The following is a 24,601-nucleotide window of genomic DNA, read 5'->3' as shown; positions in this document are numbered from 1 at the left end:
TTCTTCACCTTTCCACAAAGTGTCTGTTATGTGTTTGCATGATATGAGGGCGTTAATCCCAATATATTAAAGAATAGGTGGAGCATGGGCATAATTTGGCTAATCTCAGAAATTCATCATACACTAGGTCCTGGCCATAATTTAAGCCAGCTAAATATAATGACTCCATTGTTGAGAATAACATGTGGGTACACACATAATAATGGCATAACGATCACGACGTCGAAAGAAAGGAAGGACTTGTGGGCATGTTAAAGGGTAGGAAGCATGAGTTTTTACTCGCCAGTGTGATCAAAAACATAGTAACTTAGTTTTAGTCACCATCATTTTTATTTTATTTCACCTTTTTTTAACCAGGTAGGCCAGTAGAGAACAAGTTCTCATTTACAACTGCGACCTGGCAGTTACCAAGATGTGCAAACATAGCTATGTTTTTGGGTTGTTACATATTTATTAACTTATTTCCAGATATCTTCTAAATTACCCACATTGCACTATTGCTCAATGTCATATGAAGGATCTAGTCTGCTACTGAGTTCATATGCTAGCTCAAGCTGGCTAAGGTTAGCCACAACGCATGCTCTTCAAGACTTTGTGGCCATGTTATCTAGTGGGAACCCGTTAGCATGGCAGGCTCTGGTGCCTTCAAATTGGTTGCTCTAAGTTTGTAGTACTTCGTCTGTTCTCCTTTTTTGTTTTGTCAACTTTTAGGCATGTTCTCTGTGAAGTAGTTACGGGAGTTTTGTAACGGAATCAATCTATCAATCTACCCTCAAACCATCACGGTCACCTAATATTCCCCAGTTTACAATTGGCTCATTCATCCCCATCCTCTCTCCTGTAACTATTCCCCAGGTCGTTGCTCAGTCAACTTACCTGGTAAAATAATGGATAAATAAATAAAAATATAGCGAACATTCTTTGACATTTGGTTAGATGGTGTTATGTATTTACAAAATGTTGGTTTACTTCAATATAGCTGTAAGCGAGTGTGGATAGCAATTGGCCGACTATAACATCACACCCTGGAAAAACATTTTCTGACATGACTTCGGCATTCTTTGGAATTCTGATCGGTTTTATGTAATAATTCCAAAAATACAAAAGTGAAGTAACTTTGTTTTGGGACTTTTGATGTGTATACTAATGTAACATAAGGATTTGCATGTGGTTACGTTTATGCTACCTACCTTGATGAAAGATGAAAGATCCGATATTAAGGGTATTTTTTTTATCCCAATGGCACACACAGCACATGGGGATTTTGAATTATATGGAGACACAAAAGGGAGAACCTGCTACATTAAAAATACTTAACCAGTGCCAAAAAAATTGAATGTTAACTAGAATTTAACCAGCTAGACACATGGTACACACAGTATTCAAACGAGGACTGGGGACAAAGCAATGCCCTGCATTCACCAAACATTTAACTAAGGAAAACAGATTTGTTTAATAGTAATTGTCTGATTGGAAGCTACCATTGTCTATCAAATTACATTGTCAAATTATTTCAATTTGGCATTGAATGTTTTATTGAGTACAGGCAGTAACACAGGAGTCAAATCGCATAGGGAGTTTGATCAGATCACATGTTATCAGCAAGCCAGAGCAGTCAAATCGCATAGGGAGTTTGATCAGATCACATGTTATCAGCAAGCCAGAGACATCTGTGGAAAGAGCACAAGTAGAACAAAGATATATGTGCAAACAGATATCAAATGTATCATTCAACATAAGATTCCACCTAAAACAATCACGTTAGCGCTGTCCCAATTAATCTCAGCTCAATTCCTCACGTCCTCGATACTCGCATCCTTCTCAAATCGCTTTGGAGGTCTGAGGGGAGGAACCTTGGGTCCTCTCCTCCGATGGGGTTTTAGGAGGCACGGAAGAAGAATGCAGAGGTGTACAATCTACGCCATTCATTAGTATTATTGAGCCATAAGACACCTTCCTTAGACCTTTAATTAAGAAACACATAAATGAGCGTAAGTATGTTTAAGGATATTTAAGCAGTCATACATGACTGTTGTGAGTGCGGTGCCATACCTTTACCTCCCTGGTGCAGAAGAGCTTACACGCTAAAGATAAGTTATGGCAGATGTCTGTGGGGGGGGTCTTGACCACACTCTGGCTGTTCTCCAGACAGTGGTAATGCTGGAACGTGTCCAAGGCACTGTTGGCGGCCACGTAGCCTCCCTCAGAACCACTGATGATTTCCAGGTTCTCACAGTGTAGCATCAGCACAATCTATATAAAGGTGTGTGTGAGAGAATGGGAACTAACCGTGTCGATGAGTGTTTATGGGGGAATGGGAACTAACCGTGTCGATGAATGTTTATGGGGGAATGGGAACTAACCGTGTTGATGAGTGTTTATGGGGGAATGGGAACTAACCGTGTCGATGAATGTTTATGGGGGAATGGGAACTAACCGTGTTGATGAGTGTTTATGGGGGGATGGGAACTAACCGTGTCGATGAATGTTTATGGGGGAAAGGGAACTAACCGTGTCGATGAATGTTTATGGGGGAATGGGAACTAACCGTGTTGATGAGTGTTTATGGGGGAATGGGAACTAACCGTGTTGATGAGTGTTTATGGGGGAAAGGGAACTAACCGTGTTGATGAGTGTTTATGGGGGAATGGGAACTAACCGTGTCGCTGAATATTTATGGGGGAATGGGAACTAACCGTGTTGATGAATGTTTATGGGGGAATGGGAACTAACCGTGTTGATGAGTGTTTATGGGGGAATGGGAACTAACCGTGTCGATGAATGTTTATGGGGGAAAGGGAACTAACCGTGTCGATGAATGTTTATGGGGGGGGGAATGGGAACTAACCGTGTCGCTGAATGTTTATGGGGAATGGGAACTAACCGTGTCGCTGAATGTTTATGGGGAATGGGAACTAACCGTGTCGATGAATGTTTATGGGGAATGGGAACTAACCGTGTTGATGAGTGTTTATGGGGAATGGGAACTAACCGTGTCGATGAATGTTTATGGGGAAAGGGAACTAACCGTGTTGATGAGTGTTTATGGGGGAATGGGAACTAACCGTGTCGATGAATGTTTATGGGGGAAAGGGAACTAACCGTGTCGATGAATGTTTATGGGGGAATGGGAACTAACCGTGTCGCTGAATGTTTATGGGGGAATGGGAACTAACCGTGTCGCTGAATGTTTATGGGGGAATGGGAACTAACCGTGTCGATGAATGTTTATGGGGGAATGGGAACTAACCGTGTTGATGAGTGTTTATGGGGGAATGGGAACTAACCGTGTCGATGAATGTTTATGGGGGAAAGGGAACTAACCGTGTTGATGAGTGTTTATGGGGGAATGGGAACTAACCGTGTCGCTGAATGTTTATGGGGGAATGGGAACTAACCGTGTCGATGAATGTTTATGGGGGAATGGGAACTAACCGTGTTGATGAATGTTTATGGGGGAATGGGAACTAACCGTGTTGATGAGTGTTTATGGGGGAATGGGAACTAACCGTGTCGATGAATGTTTATGGGGGAATGGGAACTAACCGTGTTGATGAGTGTTTATGGGGGAATGGGAACTAACCGTGTCGCTGAATGTTTATGGGGGAATGGGAACTAACCGTGTCGCTGAATGTTTATGGGGGAATGGGAACTAACCGTGTCGATGAATGTTTATGGGGGAATGGGAACTAACCGTGTCGATGAATGTTTATGGGGGAATGGAAACTAACCGTGTTGATGAGTGTTTATGGGGGAATGGGAACTAACCGTGTCGATGAATGTTTATGGGGGAATGGGAACTAACCGTGTTGATGAATGTTTATGGGGGAATGGGAACTAACCGTGTCGATGAGTGTTTATGGGGGAATGGGAACTAACCGTGTTGATGAATGTTTATGGGGGAATGGGAACTAACCGTGTCCATGAATGTTTATAGGGGAATGGAAACTAACCGTGTTGATGAGTGTTTATGGGGGAATGGGAACTAACCGTGTCGATGAATGTTTATGGGGGAATGGGAACTAACCGTGTTGATGAATGTTTATGGGGGAATGGGAACTAACCGTGTCAATGAATGTTTATGGGGGAATGGGAACTAACCGTGTTGATGAGTGTTTATGGGGGAATGGGAACTAACCGTGTAGATGAGTGTTTATGGGGGAATGGGAACTAACCGTGTCAATGAGTGTTTATGGGGGAATGGGAACTAACCGTGTTGATGAGTGTTTATGGGGGAATGGGAACTAACCGTGTAGATGAGTGTTTATGGGGGAATGGGAACTAACCGTGTTGATGAGTGTTTATGGGGGAATGGGAACTAACCGTGTTGATGAGTGTTTATGGGGGAATGGGAACTAACCGTGTCGATTAATGTTTATGGGGGAAAGGGAACTAACCGTGTCAATGAATGTTTATGGGGGAATGGGAACTAACCGTGTCGATGAGTGTTTATGGGGACTGGACATCACTTGAGTGCAGAATAGAGGGCAATCTCAATCAATCCCTGCCTCTAAACACTGGTCTGGTGAGCACCACCACAGGAGGTTTGTGTCACCTTTATTTGGGGAGGATGGGCTCGTGGTAATGGCTGGAGCGGAATAGGTGGGATGGTATCAAATACAACAAACACATGGTTTTCATGTATGATTCCATTCCAATCGCTCCGTTCCAGCCATTATTGTGAGCAGTTCTCCCCTCAGCAGCCTCTACTGAGCACTACATATCTGAGGAGATGAGAAAGAGAGAGGGATGTCACAAAACACTGCACTAAATTTTTGAAAAACAAAACACAGGCCTGTAATACAGGGTGTATACAGGCTAAGAGTAGACTCCTATACACAACGTATATCCTACACTGCACCTGCATATACAGACCCATTGCTCACTCTTTTACGCGCAACATACATACACAGAGACCGAGACTAGGTGTGTGTTTACTGTGATCCAGGGTGGAGGAATATCATCTGGTTGTCATCAGGCATGGTGTTGGCACAGCGACTGGGACGCATCACTGGGACGCATCACTGTCATCAACACCGCCTCCCGGTAACTACGCCAACACAACAGGTACATAGACATTGGAATTTGATACCCCTGGTCAGGACTCCATTGTAGAAGGTGGAGGGATACATATGTCCTGAGTTGTGTAAGGCTTTCGATGAGTTAGGGAACACCCATAATCGCAAAAGCCTAAGAAGAAAGTTATGTCAAGGTCAAAGGTGACTCACAGGTCCAAACTTTGCATCCTCTGCCTCGTAGGTTTAGTGGTCCAGTGCGATGAAGTAGAAACCTGATCTGACTCCACTTTGTCGGACTCCACCTTGTTCTCTACTAACACAATGACCCGTCTCCTGAGAACAACTGCAGTGAGAGAGATAGTAAAATATGATGTCAGGAAATGCCATAGACAGAATTCAATTGGAGTTTAAACGTTTTTACATCTTAGTGTTGCATTCAAGGTAACAGTCCATTTAAAGACTGCTGCTTTATCAATTGGATTATAATGGATAATAATTTAGCCAAATAGGTGATAAAATACTATGTGGAACTGAGGTGAGCTGTACCTAACCTACTTGTTTGTACACATTCAACCATCCTCTGTAAAGAACCATCTTTCTAACCAAATAGACAGACGGCAGTTTGTCAAAGTCAATAACATGTCATCCTCTCTACATGACAAATGTCCTAATAACAATGCCTCCATACAGCATCAAACTCTTGGTACCACCAGTGGCGAGAACAAGAAATTTGTGGAGTGGTTGAAAAAACGAATTTGAATGACTCCAACCTAAGTGTATGTAAACTTCTGACTTCAACTCTATCTCCATAAAAATAAACATCTCTGCTCTCAAATTAATACTTTGTGTACGGCAATAATGTTCTGCTCACTCAGTCACACTTGAAACTCAAGTTCAATTTGCGCACCCCCGCTGCATGTGCACTTGCTGGACCCATTCTCAGCTCACTCCACCACATTTGGTGCTTTCGACTGGTCTGTGCGCTCCCCCAAGACCTATCATCTGCGCTCTCGACTCATAGGTGGTTGGCCGAAAAGCCGAGGGAGGAGCTGATTTTTGTTGTATATTTTTTTTATTCGATTTTTATTTAACCTTTAACTAGGCAAGTCAGTTAAGAACAAATTCTTATTTGCAATGACGGCCTACCAAAAGGCAAAAGGCCTCCTGCGGGGATGGGATTAAAAATAAAAACATAATTAAAATATAAATATAGGACAAAACACACATCACGACAACATAGACAACACAACACTACATAAAGAGAGACCTAAGACAACGACATAGCAAGGCAGCAACACATGACAACACAGCATGATAGCAACACAACATGACAACAACATGGTAGCAGCACAAAACATGGCACAAACATTATTGGGCACAGACAACGGCACAAAGGGAAAGAAGGTAGAGACAACAATACATCATGCAAAGCAGCCACAACGGTCAGTAAGAGTGTCCATGATTGAGTCGGTTTATCAAATCAAAATCAAATCAAATCCAATTTTATTTGTCACATACACATGGTTAGCAGATGTTAATGCGAGTGTAGCGAAATGCTTGTGCTTCTAGTTCTGACAATGCAGTGATAACCAACAAGTAATCTAACTAACAATTCCAAAACTACTGTCTTATACACAGTGTAAGGGGATAAAGAATATGTACATAAGGATATATGAATGAGTGATGGTACAGAGCAGCATAGGCAAGATACAGTAGATGGTATCGAGTACAGTATATACATATGAGATGAGTATGTAAACAAAGTGGCATAGTTAAAGTGGCTAGTGATACATGTATTACATAAGGATGCAGTCGATGATATAGAGTACAGTATATACGTATGCATATGAGATGAATAATGTAGGGTAAGTAACATTATATAAGGTAGCATTGTTTAAAGTGGCTAGTGATATATTTACATAATTTCCCATCAATTCCCATTATTAAAGTGGCTGGAGTTGAGTCAGTGTCAGTGTCAGTGTGTTGGCAGCAGCCACTCAATGTTAGTGGTGACTGTTTAACAGTCTGATGGCCTTGAGATAGAAGCTGTTTTTCAGTCTCTCGGTCCCAGCTTTGATGCACCTGTACTGACCTAGCCTTCTGGATGATAGCGGGGTGAACAGGCAGTGGCTCGGGTGGTTGATGTTCTTGATGATCTTTATGGCCTTCCTGTAACATCGGGTGGTGTAGGTGTCCTGGAGGGCAGGTAGTTTGCCCCCGGTGATGCGTTGTGCAGACCTCACTACCCTCTGGAGAGCCTTACGGTTGTGGGCGGAGCAGTTGCCGTACCAGGCGGTGATACAGCCCGCCAGGATGCTCTCGATTGTGCATCTGTAGAAGTTTGTGAGTGCTTTTGGTGACAAGCCAAATTTCTTCAGCCTCCTGAGGTTGAAGAGGCACTGCTGCGCCTTCTTCACGATGCTGTCTGTGTGAGTGGACCAATTCAGTTTGTCTGTGATGTGTATGCCGAGGAACTTAAAACTTGCTACCCTCTCCACTACTGTTCCATCGATGTGGATAGGGGGTGTTCCCTCTGCTGTTTCCTGAAGTCCACAATCATCTCCTTAGTTTTGTTGACGTTGAGTGTGAGATTATTTTCCTGACACCACACTCCGAGGGCCCTCACCTCCTCCCTGTAGGCCGTCTCGTCGTTGTTGGTAATCAAGCCTACCACTGTTGTGTCGTCCGCAAACTTGATGATTGAGTTGGAGGCGTGCGTGGCTACGCAGTCGTGGGTGAACATGGAGTACAGGAGAGGGCTCAGAACGCACCCTTGTGGGGCCCCAGTGTTGAGGATCAGCGGGGTGGAGATGTTGTTGCCTACCCTCACCACCTGGGGGCGGCCCGTCAGGAAGTCCAATACCCAGTTGCACAGGGCGGGGTCGAGACCCAGGGTCTCGAGCTTAATGACGAGTTTGGAGGGTACTATGGTGTTGAATGCCGAGCTGTCGTCTATGAACAGCATTCTCATAGGTATTCCTCTTGTCCAGATGGGTTAGGGCAGTGTGCAGTGTGGTTGAGATTGCATCGTCTGTGGACCTATTTGGGCGGTAAGCAAATTGGAGTGGGTCTAGGGTGTCTGGTAGGGTGGAGGTGATATGGTCCTTGACTAGTCTCTCAAAGCACTTCATGAAGACGGAAGTGAGTGCTACGGGGCGGTAGTCGTTTAGCTCAGTTGCCTTAGCTTTCTTGGGAACAGGAACAATGGTGGCCCTCTTGAAGCATGTGGGAACAGCAGACGGTTATAGGGATTGATTGAATATGTCCGTAAACACACCGGCCAGCTGGTCTGCGCATGCTCTGAGGGCGTGGCTGGGGATGCCGTCTGGGCCTGCAGCCTTGCGAGGGTTAACACGTTTAAATGTCTTACTCACCTCGGCTGCAGTGAAGGAGAGTCCGCATGTTTTCGTTGCAGGCCGTGTCAGTGGCACTGTATTGTCCTCAAAGCGGGCAAAAAAGTTATTTAGTCTGCCTGGGAGCAAGACATCCTGGTCCGTGACTGGGCTGGATTTCTTTTTGTAGTCCGTGATTGACTGTAGACCCTGCCACATGCCTCTTGTGTCTGAGCCGTTGAATTGAGATTCTACTTTGTCTCTGTACTGACGCTTAGCTTGTTTGATAGCCTTGCGGAGGGAATAGCTGCACTGTTTGTATTCGGCCATGTTACCAGTCACCTTGCCCTGATTAAAAGCAGTGGTTCGCGCTTTCAGTTTCACGCGAATGCTGCCATCAATCCACGGTTTCTGGTTGGGGAATGTTTTAATCGTTGCTATGGGAACGACATCTTCAACGCACGTTCTAATGAACTCGCACACCGAATCAGCGTATTCGTCAATATTGTTTTCTGACGCAATACGAAACATATCCCAGTCCACGTGATGGAAGCAGTCTTGGAGTGTGGAGTCAGCTTGGTCTGACCAGCGTTGGACAGACCTCAGCGTGGGAGCCTCTTGTTTTAGTTTCTGTCTGTAGGCAGGGATCAACAAAATGGAGTCGTGGTAAGCTTTTCCGAAAGGAGGGCGGGGCAGGGCCTTATATGCGTCGCGGAAGTTAGAGTAACAATGATCCAAGATTTTTCCACCCCCGGTTGCGCAATCGATATGCTGATAAAATTTAGGGAGTCTTGTTTTCAGATTAGCCTTGTTAAAATCCCCAGCTACAATGATCTCTCATCTTTCAAAATGATTAACAGATATTTCTTTCTATCTCTGTCATACAAACCACTGGCACGTGGTGTACGTTAGAATGGTATTTTCTGGCTACCTACATTTTGGAACATTCTCACATAATGCTGTGTGCGCATTGCTTAATTTATCATTTGAAGAAATAATAGTTTAGCAACATTTTAAACAAAATGTCTTGATCTGTTCCATCAGTCTCGTTGTGTTTAAAGACTATACTGTTCTACTGGATGTCATAAGGTGAATGCACCAATTTGTAAGTCGCTCTGGATAAGAGCGTCTGCTAAATGACTTAAATGTAAATGTAAATAATATAGGCTATGCTGTAAATGTACCTTTAAAGCAACAAACTGTCGTTTAAAGCTGGACATTGCAGAAAATAGTTTTGATTTCTCTGACAGAAAGAACCTTAACTGTTCAGAATATACACAGTGTACAAAACATTAGGAACACCTTCCTGATATTTAATTGCACCCCCCTTTCTCTCAGAACAGCCTCAATTTTCTCAAGGCTTAAAAATCCTTTAACCTGTCTCCTCCCCTTCATCTACACCGATTTTAATAAGGGATCATGTTTGAACCTGTCTCCTCCCCTTCATCTACACCGATTTTAATAAGGGATCGTGTTTGAACCTGTCTCCTCCCCTTCATCTACACTGATTTTAATAAGGGATCATGTCTTTAACCTGTCTCCTCCCCTTCATCTACACCGATTTTAATAAGGGATCATGTCTTTAACCTGTCTCCTCCCCTTCATCTACACTGATTTTAATAAGGGATCATGTCTTTAACCTGTCTCCTCCCCTTCATCTACACCGATTTTAATAAGGGATCATGTTTGAACCTGTCTCCTCCCCTTCATCTACACTGATTTTAATAAGGGATCATGTTTGAACCTGTCTCCTCCCCTTCATCTACACCGATTTTAATAAGGAATCATGTTTGAACCTGTCTCCTCCCCTTCATCTACACTGATTTTAATAAGGGATCATGTCTTTAACCTGTCTCCTCCCCTTCATCTACACTGATTTTAATAAGGGATCATGTTTGAACCTGTCTCCTCCCCTTCATCTACACCGATTTTAATAAGGGATCATGTCTTTAACCTGTCTCCTCCCCTTCATCTACACCGATTTTAATAAGGGATCATGTCTTTAACCTGTCTCCTCCCCTTCATCTACACCGATTTTAATAAGGGATCATGTCTTTAACCTGTCTCCTCCCCTTCATCTACACCGATTTTAATAAGGGATCATGTCTTTAACCTGTCTCCTCCCCTTCATCTACACTGATTTTAATAAGGGATCATGTCTTTAACCTGTCTCCTCCCCTTCATCTACACTGATTTTAATAAGGGATCATGTCTTTAACCTGTCTCCTCCCCTTCATCTACACCGATTTTAATAAGGGATCATGTTTGAACCTGTCTCCCCCCCCTTCATCTACACTGATTTTAATAAGGGATCATGTCTTTAACCTGTCTCCTCCCCTTCATCTACACCGATTTTAATAAGGGATCATGTTTGAACCTGTCTCCTCCCCTTCATCTACACCGATTTTAATAAGGGATCATGTTTGAACCTGTCTCCTCCCCTTCATCTACACCGATTTTAATAAGGGATCATGTTTGAACCTGTCTCCTCCCCTTCATCTACACTGATTTTAATAAGGGATCATGTCTTTAACCTGTCTCCTCCCCTTCATCTACACCGATTTTAATAAGGGATCATGTCTTTAACCTGTCTCCTCCCCTTCATCTACACCGATTTTAATAAGGGATCATGTTTGAACCTGTCTCCTCCCCTTCATCTACACTGATTTTAATAAGGGATCATGTCTTTAACCTGTCTCCTCCCCTTCATCTACACTGATTTTAATAAGGGATCATGTCTTTAACCTGTCTCCTCCCCTTCATCTACACTGATTTTAATAAGGGATCATGTCTTTAACCTGTCTCCTCCCCTTCATCTACACTGATTTTAATAAGGGATCATGTCTTTAACCTGTCTCCTCCCCTTCATCTACACTGATTTTAATAAGGGATCATGTCTTTAACCTGTCTCCTTCCCTTCATCTACACTGATTTTAATAAGGGATCATGTCTTTCACCTGTCTCCTCCCCTTCATCTACACTGATTTTAATAAGGGATCATGTCTTTCACCTGGATTCACCTGGTCAGTCTATGTATGTCATAGAAAGAGGAAATGTTTTGTACACTCAGTGTACAGTACTATAGTATTGCTATTGACCATAGTTCAGAGACAAACCTCACTTGAACCACTCCAATGGAAATCTGCACTGGCTGGCAGTTGGACAGCAAACAAAAGTTTCCAGAGGGTTGTGTTTCACCTCCAAGTCATTAGCACGTGGGTGGGATGACATGACACTGCTGGAGGGGAGACACGCGCTCTCCTCTCCTCATGTAGTGAAGTAGCCTGTTACTGTAGCTGTCTGACTGGGCCTGAATCCTGAAAGAGTTACTATGCTGCCAGGTTAGCTTGGTCACTGATCACTTCAGAGCCCGATAGCTGGACATTGTCAACAGTTCAGAACTGTAGACGGAACTGTAGACATGACACACATGGATCGTGTAAGCACAAGTGGATCAACTATCGCAGTTGCTTTTTATAACTGAATATTATTTTCCCTCAACAAAATGTTCTGTTTTTACATAATTCTCTCAAGAACCATTCATAAATTAAGTTGTTGCCTGGAAACAGCGACATATTTTTGCTTTAGTGCGGTCAAAATTGATTTCCCATTTGTGTGTTAGGTTTGTTTTTGAAGGAAATGCAGCACCACAGTGTTTTGCGTCAGGGTGGAGCAATAACTAAGGACATTGAAATTGTTCTGTGTGGTTTGCTACTACAGATTTCAAATAATATTGTATGATGAACGAAAATAATAATATTTTTGTATACACCCATTTCAATTATTAAAATGAAATGGTTCAGGAATGTGTGATGGTCAGATTTTTTTTAAATCAATCTTTACATTGAATATTTAACACAAAATTAAGACAAGGTTTCTATTTAATGTTCTTGTTCCCAGTTTTCCAGCATACAATAAATGTATCTGAAGGTGTCACTAGTAATCTGTATTGACTGAACTTGAACTGAATGACTCATCGTGGTGGAATTCAGTTTATCTCTAGATAGACTATGATAGACATCAGACTCCAAAAAGAAGCTACATACTGCGTTTAATATTGGTCAAATTCACTTAAATTGATTAGTCTTTAGAGTGACCTGCATTAGGTCGTGCAGCCTCCTTGTATTATGTTATAACATGCAGGGTCATACCTCCAGTCCTTTCTAAACCCTGGAAGGCACATGTTCCTACGTCTCCTTCTCTTTATATCACTAATAAGAGCATTTCCATGGTGTGCAGTCAGGGGGTTGTGGTATGTCGTAATCTGCTCAGACTTAGGTAACTGTTGAATGGACTGACATTTTGATTTCCTCTCACAGCCAGTGATAATTAGCCAGTGTGTTTTGTATTCAGTAGAAACCTCAGAACATCTGTGAATAGCCTGTGTCTGTCTTATTAAGAAGTGTTGCAACAGTCCTCTGCCACATCACTGACCTTGTTACTGCTGTCTTACAGGACAGAGCAGCCTGGTTAGGACTGAGGGGTTCGTTAGTGGTCTTTGTGGTGTTGCAACAGTCCTCTGCCACATCACTGACCTTGTTACTGCTGTCTTACAGGACAGAGCAGCCTGGTTAGGACTGGGGGGTTCGTTAGTGGTCTTTGTGGTGTTGCAACAGTCCTCTGCCACATCACTGACCTTGTTACTGCTGTCTTACAGGACAGAGCAGCCTGGTTAGGACTGAGGGGTTCGTTAGTGGTCTTTGTGGTGTTGCAACAGTCCTCTGCCACATCACTGACCTTGTTACTGCTGTCTTACAGGACAGAGCAGCCTGGTTAGGACTGGGGGGTTCGTTAGTGGTCTTTGTGGTGTTGCAACAGTCCTCTGCCACATCACTGACCTTGTTACTGCTGTCTTACAGGACAGAGCAGCCTGGTTAGGACTTGGGGGTTCGTTAGTGGTCTTTGTGGTGTTGCGGCAGAAGCTGAGAGCTGCACCTCTAAGGATGGTGTTATCATTTGTCATGTCATTTGGAGCTGTGAATGGACTGGAGCTTCATCCAGCTGTGCTCACTGAGAACCAGTCTCTTCTGGCAATGAGGACGTCTCTCTCTGTCAGGTGTTGGAAGAAGGAGGGCACGCTCCTATCAGTCAGACATTAAAAAAAAAAAATCGTAGGATTAGGTCCCACATCTTGTTATGAATGTAGTGTAACTCCAATTGCATCAAATGCAGTGCAATCCACAGGACTTAGATGAGAAGGCAGAAGTCAGCATTTCAGAAATATTCCATCTTTTGCATCCTCTTCTCTCCATTTCTCCAATTATGAAGGCGACAAAGGATGTGTACAGTGTAATGGCATAGTAGGGTAGTAAATAGACCCGTTCAGGTGGAGGGATATTGAAATAATGGCATTGTGCAGAGGCCTCCCCAGAGAGATAAAGGAGCCGTGTCTCACTTAGCCCAGTACTGTAATGGCACACTGAACAAGATGGGCACACTCTTTCACTGATGCATCATGCTATTGAAATGCAAAGATATATCTGACAGAGAAAAGCATGAAAGAAGGGATTGTCAGGTCATTCCTAATTGAATTTCCAGTCTTATGATAGACCCATAAACTAATAGCAGTGTATAAGTAATTCATGTTATCAGTAGAAATGGACTGAATAGCACGGGATAAAAGCATTTTTTCTCAACGCTTGCAAGTGATATGTTGGAAAAGATCTAAGAACATCCTTTGTTTGTAGCCTCTTGTAGATAATTAACCCTTTTGTATTAAATCTGTATGTATTTATACACGTACGTCTCATTTCATAATTACAAAATGCAAAATTGTATTATGAATAACCTTGTCAGTGGTGTTCACAGAAATATGTTCAGGCTTTGTAACTGCCATCTTTGTGTGCTTTATATGGATATATATATATTTTTAAGCCCCATTTCTTTCTGGAATCCAACTCCTGTTCAATAGGGAGATTAAGAAGGAAATATCCCACTATACATCATTTCAGGCATGGCCATGTCCATTTAGTAATGTTGTGTTGAAGTGTTTTCACACTGCCCTTGTGGGGAACAGCTTCCCAGAAATTGCAGAAGATTGGATGCCATGGAGGCAGTGTTATGTGTTTTGGCTTCACTTTAGATGGATGCAGCTTCCAAGAGAGAGAACATCTCAGTCAGGACCACACTGCTGCTTGTTACAGTGGTAACATGATCAACCCCCAGGTGATGCAAACACTCATACATATCATTACAACACACTGTCTGGCGACCTCCTTATTTCCCTGCACATACATCGACGTAGCCCCAGAAGAGCTGGAATTAGAGCAGACAAGGGAGAGAAAGACAGAGCGAGACGGCTGCCCGGTGTGGATGTATGCCCTGTTTCTGTGGAATCGCATTCATGTCATGGCGTTTGTTTGGAAGGCTGTCCCTGTCTGGAGGATGAAGTGCAGTGTAAGTATAACCATAGTATATTGCTGCATGAATAATCTCCCTCTCCCATCTGCCACTGGGGCCTCGGACAAGCAGTCCCACTCCAGTATCTAGCATGGCCAATTTGTACCAATCACAACATTCTGGCTCCCCTTGTCCCCCTCCCTCCCTCCTGCCCTGCATTAGTAGAGTGGAGCAGAAAGACTGTTTGAGCTGAGACATTGCCCCGCATTGTGTACCATCGCAACATAACAGAGCAACCATGTCCAAACATCAGATCCAAATTAGTCCATTCAGATTCTCTTCTCAATGTTTCGTTTTTTTCTCACAGGAAGAGCTCAACCATTTATACACTCTTCTACTATGATATTGAAAACTCTGCAAAAATGTTAACATTGAGAAACAAATCATCAGACTTGTAAAAATTTGCCCTCTTGTTGCTCATAAAAATCATAGTTGGTGTATTCTAGAAATCAGGGGGGCTTTCCCAGCGGCCCACACAAACTGGAGATAATCAAGGCCCTGGATGCAGATTAAGGAAGTGATACATTTAAACCCAACAGAATAGTTAATTATGCAGTTTTCATTACAGTGACGTGACTACTCGCATAGGATTCTGTTCTTTGCCAATTCAACACCACAATGCTGATCTGTAGGGATTTACTTATTGCAGAAAACATCCCTGTGTCACACACTAATTCTCATTTAGAATCAGTACTAAATGCATATGTTACTCATATATTATACAAAACATGTAATTATTTTTATGGTTTAGAATGAATAACATAGGCAGCCATCGTTGTGTGTTCCTAAATGCCTATATTTTGAACTTTGGTGGGCTGTGAATATATATGTCTATGGTTGCCACACACATACGTACCATATGTACCACATATGCATGTGGCTGTGCCACAGGAAAGAGCTTAATATTTTATCACGTTAGGTGCTGTAAGCCTCTTTCTACTTCCTAGAGAGATGGGTTCTGGGAAAGACACTTGTGGGAGTGTGGAGGAAAACCTCAGCCAGATATCCTGCTGGGCAGTGAGGAGTATGGTAGCTAGGCATCTCCAAAACGCTTCACTGTTGTCCTTTCCATAAATATATCTGCCGACAGATTCTGAAATGCCAAAAGAGTCCCTTTAAGTTAACATTCTTCTTTGTTTACCTTATTGAATCCTCTCCCACTATCTCTGCCATTTACTCCTCAAATCATGCTACTATTTCAAACTAACGAAAGGAGAAGGTATTTTAAATTATTAATTCAACATCTGACAACCCTTATTTATCAGCGGTAAGTGATTTACTAACTCCGTTCATAATTCTGTCAGGGGGAGAGAAGTAAAAGACCACTCATTTAGTGATTGGAATGTTACGTTTTCCATCCCCACCAATAGCAGGAGTTAGTTGTGCCGTGTCAGCACTCGGCACACAAATTAATTGAGTCACAGCTACGCCTACTCTGCGTGAGATTCTTTAACAGCAGCCTCCACCCCTATCAATCATACACACGCACGCACACTCACGCATGCACACACACACACAATATCCTCTAGTGTACTGACATTCTAGAGGAAACATGTTACTGCTATAGTTGCTCTTTACCACAAAGCGTGCTACATGAATAGGATCTTGTTTGAGAAGAAGGCGTTGCTGCTCGACAACTGGATGAGAATGAGGGGAGAGTTGCAGCTGTATGGCCATCTCCAGAAAGTCACTTCAATCAGTGTAGATCAAATCAAATCAAATTGTATTAGTCACATGCGCCGAATACAACAGGTGTAGGTAGATCTTACAGTGAAATGCTTACTGACGAACCCCTAACCAACAATGCAGTTTTAAAAAAAATATGGATAAGAATAAGAGATAAAAGTGACAAGTAATTAAAGAGCAGCAGTAAATTAACAATAGCAAGACTATAAACAGGGGGTTCCCGGACAGAGTCAATGTGTGGGGGCACCGGTTAGTAGAGGTAGTATGTACATGTAGGTAGAGTTATTAAAGTGACTTTGCATAGATGACAACAGAGAGTAGCAGTGGTGTAAAGAGGGGGGGCAAAGCAAATAGTCTGGGTAGCCATTTGACTAGATGTTCAGGTCTTTTGGCTTGGGTTAGAAGCTGTTTAGGAGCCTCTTGGACCTAGACTTGTCTCTCCAGGACCGCCTGCCGTGCGGTAGCAGAGAGAACAGTCTATGACTAGCGTGGCTGGGGTCGTTGACAATTTGTATGGCCTTCCTCTGACACCGCCTGGTAGAGAGGTCCTGGATGGCAGGAAGCTTGGCCTCAGTGATGTACTGGGTCGTTCGCACTACCCTCTGTAGTGCCTTGCGGTCGGAGGCCGAGCAGTTGCCATACCAGGCAGTGACGCAACCAGTCAGGATGCTCTTGATGGTGCAACTGTAGAGCCTTTTGAGGATCTGAGGACCATGCCAAATCTTTTCAGTATCCTGAGGGGGAATAGGTTTTGTCGTGCCCTCTTCACGACTGTCATTGTGTGCTTGGAACATGTTAGTTTGTTGATGATGTGGACACCAAGGAACTTGAAGCTCTCAACCTGCTCCACTGCAGCCCCGTCGATGAGAATGGGGGTATGTTAGGTCCTCCTTTTCCTGTAGTCCACAATCATCTCCTTTGTCTTGATCACGTTGCGGGAGAGGTTGTTGTCCTGGTACCACATGGTCAGATCTCTGACCTCCTCCCTATAGGTTGTCTCGTCGTTGTCGGTGATCAAGCCTACCACTGTTGTGTCATCGGCAAATTTAATGATGGTGTTGGAGTCGTGCCTGGCCGTGCAGTTATGAGTGAACAGGGAGTACAGGAGTGGACTGAGCACACACCCCTGAGGGGCCCCTGTGTTGAGGATCAGCGTGGCGGATGTGCTGTTACCTACCCTTACCACCTGGGGGCGGCCTGTCAGGAAGTCCAGGATCCAGTTGCAGTGGGAGGTGTTTAGTCCCAGGGTCCTTAGCTTATAGATTAGCTTTGAGTGCACTATGGTGTTAAACTTTGAGCTGTAGTCAATGACTAGCATTCTCACATAGGTGTTCCTTTTGTCCAGGTGGGAAAGGGCAGTGTGGAGTGCAAGAGAGATTGCATAATCTGTGGATCTGTTGGGGCAGTATGCAAATGGAGTGGGTCTAGGGTTTCTGGGATGGGCTTCACAGGCAAGGATATTGCTGCCAGTAAGATTGCACCTAAATCAACCATTTATAGGATCATCAAGAACTTCAAGGAGAGCGGTTCAATTGTTGTGAAGAATGCGCCCAAGAAAGTCCAGCAAGCACCAGGACTGTCTCCTAAAGTTGATTCAGCTGTGGGATCGGTGCACCACCAGTACAGAGCTTTCTCAGGAATGGCAGCAGGCAGGTGTGAGTATATCTGCACGCACAGTGAGGCGAAGACTTTTGGAGGATGGCCTGGTGACAAGTAGGGCAGCAAAGAAGCCACTTCTCTCCATGAAAAACATCAGGGACAAACTGATATTCTGCAAAAGGTACAGGGATTGGACTGCTGAGGACTGGGGTAAAGTAATTTTCTCTGATGAATCCCCCTTCCGATTGTTTGGGGCATCCGGAAAAAAGCTTGTCCGGAGAAGACAAGGTGAGCGCAACCATCAGTCCTGTGTCATGCCAACAGTAACGCATCCTGAGACCATTCATGTGTGGAGTTGCTTCTCAGCCAAGGGAGTGGGCTCACTCACAATTTTGCCTAAGAACACAGCCATGAATAAAGAATGGTACCAACACTTTTCAACACAACTTCTCCTAACCATCCAGGGACAGTTTGGTGACGAACAATGCCTTTTCCAGCATGAAGGAGCACCTTGCCATAAGACAAAAGTGATAACTAAGTGGCTCGGGGAACAAAATATCAATATTTTGGGTCCATGGCCAGGAATCTCCCCAGACCTTAATCACATTGAAAACTTGTGGTCAATCCTCAAGAGGCGGGTGGACAAACAAAAACCCACAAATTCTGACAAACTCCAAGCATTGATTATGCAAGAATGGGTTGCCATCAGTCAGGATGTGGCCCAGAAGTTAATTGACCGCATGCCAGGGTGGATTGCAGCGGTCTTGAAAAAGAAGGGTTAACCCTGCAAATATTGACTCTTTGCATCAACTTCATGTAATTGTCAATAAAAGCCTTTGACACTTATCAAATGCTTGTAATTATACGTCAGTATTCCGTAGTAACATCTGACAAAAATATCTAAAGACACTGAAGCAGCAAACTTTGTGAAAATTAATATTTGTGTCATTCTCAAAACTTTTGGCCACGACTGTACATTCAGGTGGCAGGTTAGATGGAGGTCATGACACTCCATCCTAGATAAGACAGAGTTTGCCTCTTGGGTCCAGCAGGCAGAGTTCAATAACTACAGCACATGTAAGATGCAGGAGGATGGCACTCTTCTCATACTGAGTAGCCTACAGAGTAATGTGAGAAGAATGCAATTTCTGAACTTAAACAAATTTCTAAACAAAATGTTGTAAATTTCAGGTGTTACCGTTCCATGTCAAATAAACCACCCTTCATATAATACTGTAGCAGTTTTCTGCTAAAATAACAATGTGCAAATATTACAATTGTTGTCTCTTTTATTGTCATTCACAGCCAATGCAGATCATGTATGGTGTCCAATACGGAAGTTTACATACACTTAGGTAGGAGTCATTAACTCATTTCTCAACCACTCCACAAATGTTTGGTTAATTAACAAACTATAGTTTGGCAAGTCGGTTAGGACATCTACTTTGTGCATGACACAAGTCATTTTCCAACAATTGTTTACAGACAGATTATTTCACTTATAATTCACCGTATCACAATTCCAATGGGTCAGAAGTTAACATGCACTAAGTTGACTGTGCCTTTAAACAACTTGGAAAATTCCAGAAAATGTTGTCATGGCTTTAGAAGCTTCTGATAGGCTAATTGACATCATTTGTACCTGTGGATGTATTTCAAGGCCTACCTTCAAGGTCAGTGTCTCTTTGCTTGACACCATGGGAAAATCAAAAGTAATCAGCCAAGACCTCAGAAAGAAATTGTAGACCTCCACAAGTCTGGTTCATCCTTTGGGAGCAATTTCCAAACGCCTAAAGGTACCACGTTCATCTCTACAATCAATGGTAAGCAAGTATAAACACTATGGGACTACGCAGCCGGCATACTGCTCAGGAAGGAGACGCGTTCTGTCTCCTAGAGATGAACGTACTTTGGTACGAAAAGTGCAAATCAATCCCAGAACAACAGCAAAGGACCCTGTGAAGATGCTGGAGGAAACAGGTACAAAAGTATCTATATCCACAGTAAAACGAGTCCTATATCGACATAACCTGAAAGGCTGCTCAGCAAGGAAGAAGCCACTGCTCCAAAACCGCCATAAAAAGCCAGACTACGGATTGCAACTGCACATGGGGACAACATCTCAAGACATCAGTCAGGAGGTGAAAGCTTGGTCGCAAATGGGTTTTCAAATGGACAATGTCCCCAAGCATACTTCCAAAGTTATGGCAAAATGGTTTAAGGACAACAAAGTCAAGGTATTGGAGTGGCCATCACAAAGCCCTGACCTCAATCCTATAGATAATTTGTGGGTAGAACTGAAAAAGCGTGTGCAAGCAAGGAGGCCTACAAACCTGACTCAGAAACACCAGCTCTGTCAGGAGGAATGGGCCAAAATTCACCCAACTTATTGTGGGAAGCTTGTAGAAGGCTACCCGAAACGTTTGACCTAAGTTAAACCATTTAAAGGCAATGCTACCAAATACTAATTTGGTGTAAGTAAACTTCTTACCCAATGAGAATGTGATGAAAGAAATAAAAGCTGAAATAAATCATTCTCTCTACTATTATTCTGACATTTCACATTCTTAAAATGAAGTGGTGATCCTAACTGACCCAAGACAGGGTATTTTTACTAGGATTAAATGTCAGGAATTGTGAAAAACTGAGTTTAAATGTATTTGGCTAAGGTGTATGTAAACTTCTGACTTCAACTGTAACTACAGTGCCTTGCAAATGTATTCACGCCTTTGTCGTTTTGCTGCATTAGAACCTGTAATTTAAATTGATTTTTATTTGGAATTTAAAATACACAAAATAGTCCAAATCGGTGAAGTGAAATGAAAAAAATTGGTTAAGTGACATTTTAAAAAAAAGTCAGTTAAGAACAAATTCATATTTTCTATGACAGCCTAGGAACAGTGGGTTAACTGCCTTGTTCAGGGCCCCTTAAATAAGATCTGGTGAAACCAATTACCTTCAGAAGTCACATTATTAGTTAAAGTCCACCTGTGTGCAATCTAAGTGTCACATGATCTGTCACAGGATCTCAGTATATTTACACCTGTTCTGAAAGCCCCAGAGTCTGCAACACCATTAAGCAAGGGGCACCATGAAGACCAAGTATTACTCCAAACAGGTCAAAGTTCTGGAGAAGTACAGATCAGGGTTGGGTTATAAAAAACATTCCAAAACTTTGAATATCCCACGGAGCACCATTAAATATATTATAAAACAATGGAAAGGATATGGTACCACAATAAACCTGCCAAAAGAGGGCTGGCCACCAAAACTCACAACCTAGAGGGCATTAATCAGAGGGGCAACAAAGAGACCAAAGATAACCCCGAAGGAGCTGCAAAGCTCCACAGCGGAGATTGGAGTATATGTCCATAGGACCACTTTAAGCCGTACACTCCACAGAGCTGGGAGTTACAGAATTGTGGCCAGAAAAAAGCCATTGCTTAAAGAAAAAAATAAGCAAACACGTTTGGTGTTCACCAAAAGGCATGTGGGAGACTCTCCAAACATATGGAAGAAGGTACTCTGGTCAGATGAGACTAAAATCAAGGAAAATGTTATGTCTGGCACAAAACCAACACCTCTCAGTACCCGAGAACTACATCCCCACAGTGAAAAACGGTGGTGGCAGCATCATGCCGTGGGGGTGTTTTTCATTGACTGGGAAACTGGTCAGAATTGAAGGAATGATGGATGGCGCTAAATACAGGGAAATTATTGCGGGAAACCTGTTTGTCTCCCAGAGATTTGAGACGGGACAGAGGTTTACCTTCCAGCAGGGCAATGAACCTAAGCATACTGCTAAAGCAACACTTGAGTGGTTTAAGGGGAAACATTTAAATGTCTTGGAATAGCCTAGTCAAAGCCCAGACCTCAATCCAATTGAGAATCTGTGGTTTGCCTTAAAGATTGTTGTGTACACCAGCGGAACCCATCCAACTTGAAGAATCTGGAGCAGTTTTGCCTTGAAGAATGGGCAGAAATCCCAGTGACTATATGTGTTAAGCTTAGAGACATCCACCCCAAGAGACTTGCAGCTGTGATTGCTGCTTAAGGTAGCTCTACAAAGTACCGACTTGGGGGGGTTATAGTTATACACGCTCAAGTTTTCTGTTTTTTTGTCTTATTTCTTGTTTGTTTCACAAGAAAAAATATTTTGCATCTTCAAAGTGGTAGGCATGTTGTGTAAATCAAATGATACAACCCCCCCAAAAAATCTATTTTAATTCCAGGTTGCAAGGCAACAAAATAGGAAAAATGACAAGGGGGTGAATACTTCTGCAAGCCACTGTATGCACGTATACAGTGCCTTCAGAAAGTATTCACACCCCTTGACTTTTTCCACGTTTTGTTGTGCTGCAGCCTGAATTTAAAATGGCTTAGATTGTCACTGGCCTAAACACAACACCCCATAATGTCAAAATCGAATTATGTTTTTTGAAATTATAACAATTGAAATTCAAATGAAAAGCTGAAAATGTCTTGAGTCAGTAAGTATTCAACCCCTTTGTTATGGCAAGTCTAAATACGTTCAGGAGTAAAAATTTGCTTAATAAGTTGCATGGACTCACTCTGTGTGCAATCATAGTGTTAAATATTGACTTGTGAATGACTACCTCATCTCTATACCCCACTCATACAATTATCTGTAAGGTCCCTTAGTCGAGCTGTGAATTTCAAACACAGATTCAACCAGTAACATGGGAAAATATTTAAATGTTTATGTTTTGTTCACATAATATCATTTAAAAGTATGCATTAAGGTATCTGTAATATAATGTGTGGCAAAAACTAATGTTGACCTTAATAAATGCATTTCTATAGTTTGCCCCAAAAAATACAATGTTGGGGGAGTGCCAAGATGGAGGCACGGTGGCTTCAACACAGCACCATCAACAGTCATCTAGTGTGTATATATAAATAATTTGTTTACATTCTGCTCTTTAACTAACTGACTGACTGTCTGTCTGTCTGTTCCACTGCTCCTCTACATGTTCTCCCCCTAGTGTGCTCAGGGCCTGGGCTTGGACGAGCGCACTGCCACCATGGACCATAGCAGCTGGAGCGGAAGCGAGAGCCCTGCAGACGACATGGAGAGGATGAGCGACGAGGCCGACAAGGGCATGGACGGGGACCCCGAGGGGGTGTGGAGCCCCGACATCGAACAGAGCTTCCAGGAGGCGCTGGCCATCTACCCCCCCTGTGGGCGCAGGAAAATCATCCTCTCAGACGAGGGAAAGATGTATGGTGAGTAGGCTACGAGGAAGGAGGAAGAGAAGAACCCCAACGAAGGCTGTTAGAACTGCGCTATTGTTCACAGAAGTGGAGAATGTGGGAGCTATATTTAGCAGAATTATTAGAAGGAACACATATACTGTACAGTGTTTCTGGAAGTTAGTGAGAGTGTGAAAGTGCTGTAAGTTAGGGAGAGATGCGACCAGTCAGTCTCTGCTGGAGGCCTTGAGTGCTACAGGAGGGAGGCAGGGGTTTACAACTAAAGCTAGTGTGAACCATTACTGGGGAGCAGATGGTCTTATGTCTGCCACCAGCTGCGCTGTACACTCTCCCCCCTCCCCCTTCCCCTGTTTCTCACACACACACTCCCTCACTCTTCCTCTCTTCTGTCTGCTCTCATGTAACCTTGTCCCCAGGCTATTTCGCACAGTGCACATAAGCCTAGGATATCAATGATTCAAAGTAGGCCTTAGTGGGAGTGACCATAGAATTCTATGGGAGTGACCTACTGAGTGAAGAATTTGTCATAATTACATTTCTGTGAATCACACAACTGTGAGGTATGGTGAGGGTTAGGGGGGGAAGGTGTTGTGGGAGATGATTGGTTGGTAGATTAAGCCAATGCCTATGCGCCAGGAGATTCTCTTGATCTTTCTGTATTGGCTAATGAAGGCCAAGTTTGACAAGTTGGTCCACCAGACTCTTCGCACAATAGGTCAGAAGTGTTTGGGAACAAGATAAGCTCTCATGCTGTGGTGATTTTAGCATGTAAATCTTGGTGGGGGAAAAATTAAATAATGTTTTAGGTGCATGCCAGCAAAGCCACAACACTAAACAATACATTAATTGCACTATAACAGGTATTCCCAAACTGTGTACAGGGCATGTGCAATGCCATGGGGTACGCCATATAAAAATGGTGTTCACATTTTTAAAAACATTTTCAAACAGTCCTTTTATATTTTCCAACAGGGCTATTTGGGTGAGGTTTTTTTCTCACTCCCAAAAATTAAATTAAACCATCTAGTGTTCAGCGAATTAACACCACAATGTCAAATACAGGTAGCCTAGTCAAATAATTAACATCCAATCACATTAACCGTTACTCTCTCACGGAAATTACAACAACGGTCCGTGTGTAGTCAAACGTAGCTGCTGCTCATGTTGGTATCTGTACTGATGGTGCAAAACCCATGACAGGGAGACATAGTGGAGTGGTAAGGCGCATGCAAGCAGTTGCTCCCGACACCTTGAAATACAGTGGGGCAAAAAAGTATTTAGTCAGCCACCAATTGTGCCAGTTCACCCACTTAAAAAGATGAGAGAGGCCTG

General features: G+C 43.1%; 1 protein-coding gene across 2 annotated transcripts in view; it reads left to right on the top strand.

The window, feature by feature from the left end:
• The window catches only part of LOC118395876 (transcriptional enhancer factor TEF-1-like), a 109,571-nt gene that overhangs the window by 13,568 nt on the left and 71,402 nt on the right, over positions 1-24,601 (top strand). The window contains exons 3-4 of one of the 2 annotated variants that reach the window (XM_035789900.2): positions 4,949-5,067; positions 23,041-23,281. In XM_035789900.2, coding sequence (XP_035645793.1) covers positions 4,981-5,067; positions 23,041-23,281 — 328 coding nt within the window. In that variant the 5' untranslated portion in view covers positions 4,949-4,980. The remainder of the gene's footprint in view (positions 1-4,948; positions 5,068-23,040; positions 23,282-24,601) is intronic. The other variant, XM_052466125.1, reaches the window with a different exon arrangement.

Source organism: Oncorhynchus keta, chromosome 17, assembly GCF_023373465.1.
Source record: "Oncorhynchus keta strain PuntledgeMale-10-30-2019 chromosome 17, Oket_V2, whole genome shotgun sequence".
Classification (NCBI taxonomy): Eukaryota; Metazoa; Chordata; class Actinopteri; order Salmoniformes; family Salmonidae; genus Oncorhynchus; species Oncorhynchus keta.
Note: the sequence above shows the minus strand (reverse complement) of the source record. Positions and strands in the feature narration are given on the sequence as shown.